Source organism: Cicer arietinum, chromosome 3, assembly GCF_000331145.2.
Source record: "Cicer arietinum cultivar CDC Frontier isolate Library 1 chromosome 3, Cicar.CDCFrontier_v2.0, whole genome shotgun sequence".
NCBI lineage: Eukaryota > Viridiplantae > Streptophyta > Magnoliopsida > Fabales > Fabaceae > Cicer > Cicer arietinum.
In genome coordinates this window covers 76,563,697-76,566,187 of record NC_021162.2, presented here as the reverse complement: position 1 = coordinate 76,566,187, position 2,491 = coordinate 76,563,697, and the positions used below count along the sequence as shown (strand labels likewise).

General features: G+C 34.4%; 1 protein-coding gene across 3 annotated transcripts; it reads right to left on the bottom strand.

Moving 5' to 3' along the window:
- LOC101503379 (probable RNA-binding protein ARP1) lies at positions 1-1,864 on the bottom strand. Of its 3 annotated transcripts, none has more exons than XM_012714047.3 (5): positions 1,381-1,864; positions 1,048-1,301; positions 878-941; positions 667-802; positions 1-219 (listed from the first exon to the last, which is right to left on the bottom strand). In XM_012714047.3, the coding sequence occupies exons 1-5, from the start codon at positions 1,570-1,572 to the stop codon at positions 179-181; spliced, it is 687 nt and encodes a 228-aa protein (XP_012569501.1). In that variant the 5' UTR covers positions 1,573-1,864; the 3' UTR covers positions 1-178. The 3 variants fall into 3 exon arrangements, with proteins under 3 accessions (XP_012569501.1, XP_004494888.1, XP_073221755.1); XM_004494831.4 differs by having other exon boundaries at positions 667-805; positions 1,381-1,859; XM_073365654.1 differs by lacking the exon at positions 667-802.
- Between the last annotated feature and the right edge of the window lie 627 nt (positions 1,865-2,491).

Below are 2,491 nucleotides of genomic sequence, written 5' to 3'. Positions count from 1 at the left end.
TGAAAGAATGTCATGAATTAAAATTAAAAATGAAAGAAAATACATGTAAAAAAATAAAGAATAGGAAAGTAGAGGCACAACAGATCGATGATAATAATAATGTTGGTGCTTGCATAATAATATATTCACCATCTTCGACTTCCCTTCTGTTATTTACTCGTTGTGCCATGCCAACTAATCACACCACCCTTTTGAAGCATTCACCTGTGCCAACTGGACCTGTATATCATTTCACAGCCAGAAACACAGACAAACTGTCACTTTATATAAAACCAACGGAATAAACAATTCTTCCAGCTAACAACTTCTGACGTGTTCTACACTACTGTTCTCAAATATAAACAATAAAAAAAAAAAATTCTCAATAAAAATATTATTTTAAAGTTTTAATAAACATTGTAATATATTTTTTAATTATATTTTCTAACTAGTATTTTAAAAATATATTTTACTTTGCAGTTATGATAATATAAACACATTAATTATTAGTAATATATAAATAATTTATTTATTATATTTTTTAATATGTCTAGAAAATATATATAGATCTGACAAGCTAAAAAATGATTAGTTAAATTAAAAGAAGGTGTTGGTGTAGTTATTGAATGAAATGAATTGATGATAAAAAAGGGATCTGACAATGAATTGTATTGTATGTGGGCGGACCTGTAGTAGGAATGATGGATGGAGCGGGGAAGAATTGAGGTGCAGGGACACCCATAGCCTCCGTGGTTGTGTGGTAGATAGGGTACTGGTGGTGGTGGTATATCACCGGCATCTGCCTTGGATACACATACCTCACCTTCTGCCATCCATCACATATTCAAATTCAATTCAATTCAATTCAACTTACTTATTAATTAATTGAGCAACCTACCTGATTGTAATTGTAATTGTAATTGTAATTCATATCTGTTGCAATGTATGTGGGGGGCGTGTACCTGATGAATGAATATATGCAAATTAACAAAATTGAAGTCCTAATAGTAAAATTGTTTTTATATGAAGAAAAGATAGAGATCGAGATTAAAGAATATATATACAAACCCGTAGAAAGGAAAGTGATGATGGAATGTGGAAGGAGGTGTGGGTGTGGGATAATACCACTGAGGCTGCTGCTGGTGGTTGCTGCTGCTGTTGCTGCGGTTCTTTGTTACTGAATATTCTTGAGGAGAAGACGTCCTAATAATTGGTCGGCGAGCACCGAGTGATGCCAGATTGCAGTTTGCTCGTCGACCATTGATCATCACCGTTGGTTCTTCGCAAGCCTTCTTAGCCGCCTCTGCTTCCTTGAATGTTACCTTCATATAATTTTATTGAATCATCATTAATTAGCAATGTTCATATATACAAATTAAGAAGAATGAATGAATTACTTACAAAGCCGTAGCCTTTGGATCTCCCCGTAAGCTTATCGGAGATGATGACAGCTTCAAGTATGTGGCCGTACTTCTGGAAGTGTTCTCTAAGTGTGTCTTTGGGAGTCTCCCAGGCCAAACCTCCCACGAACACTTTGGTCAGCGTTGTGTCCCCAAACTCTCCAACCTTGTTGCTGCCGCCCATAATCGTCATGATCGATGGATCTTAATCTTACTCAATTCTCAATTCTCAATTCTATTCTTCTATACTCACTTTTTCATTTCAAAGACTAAGTACTAAGATGGTTTGTATTTTTAAAGCAGGCAAAATGAGGGGTGAAAAGGGTAACTTAAGTGTTAATAATTATATTAGAAAAGAAAGGAAAGGGGACAGATAGGCAGACAGATAGAGTGTGAGTAAGCATTAGCCGTCATCAACGTGCGTACCGTATCCCATATTCTCTCTTTCTCATTTACCGCTCGCCACCCTAGCCCCCTGTTTTTCCCCTGCCTCTTTCTTTTTTCTTTACTTGTAAGCCCACGGTTAAGGATCATTTTTTTAAAATAATAATCAACATTACCTTTTTTTCTTTTTCTTTTTCCAAGTGAAAAGATATCCGGAACCAAACTTGTGTACTCTACTTGTATACAACCATGAACAAGGCCCATTCAAGCGGCCCACTCATTACCTTCTCAATTCAAATGCGGTCAACAAGTTGTTGCAACCATGTCTACACGGAAATAAATTATTTCAAGAAAAGAAAACAAGATTCCACCACATGTAGCACCTTTTTACACATGGAAAATATTGTTGCACTGTGCAATGTCGGATCTCATTAGGACTAGTGAGGCCATCACACACTCTCCAGATATGTAGGATCGCCCTAAGGCCCAACTCATTAAACCAAATATTTTTTAATAAAAAGGATAATATATACTAATAACATGTAATTATAATATTTTACATTTCAAAATTAAAAAATAAATTAAAATTTAAATAAAATTATTATTATCATTAACATTAAAAACAGTTTTTTTATTAATTAATTATTTCCTTTATTCAATGATATGTAAGAGATTATTACATTATCCTATCTCGAATTATTTGGAATAAGTGAGGAAAGCGTGGAAAG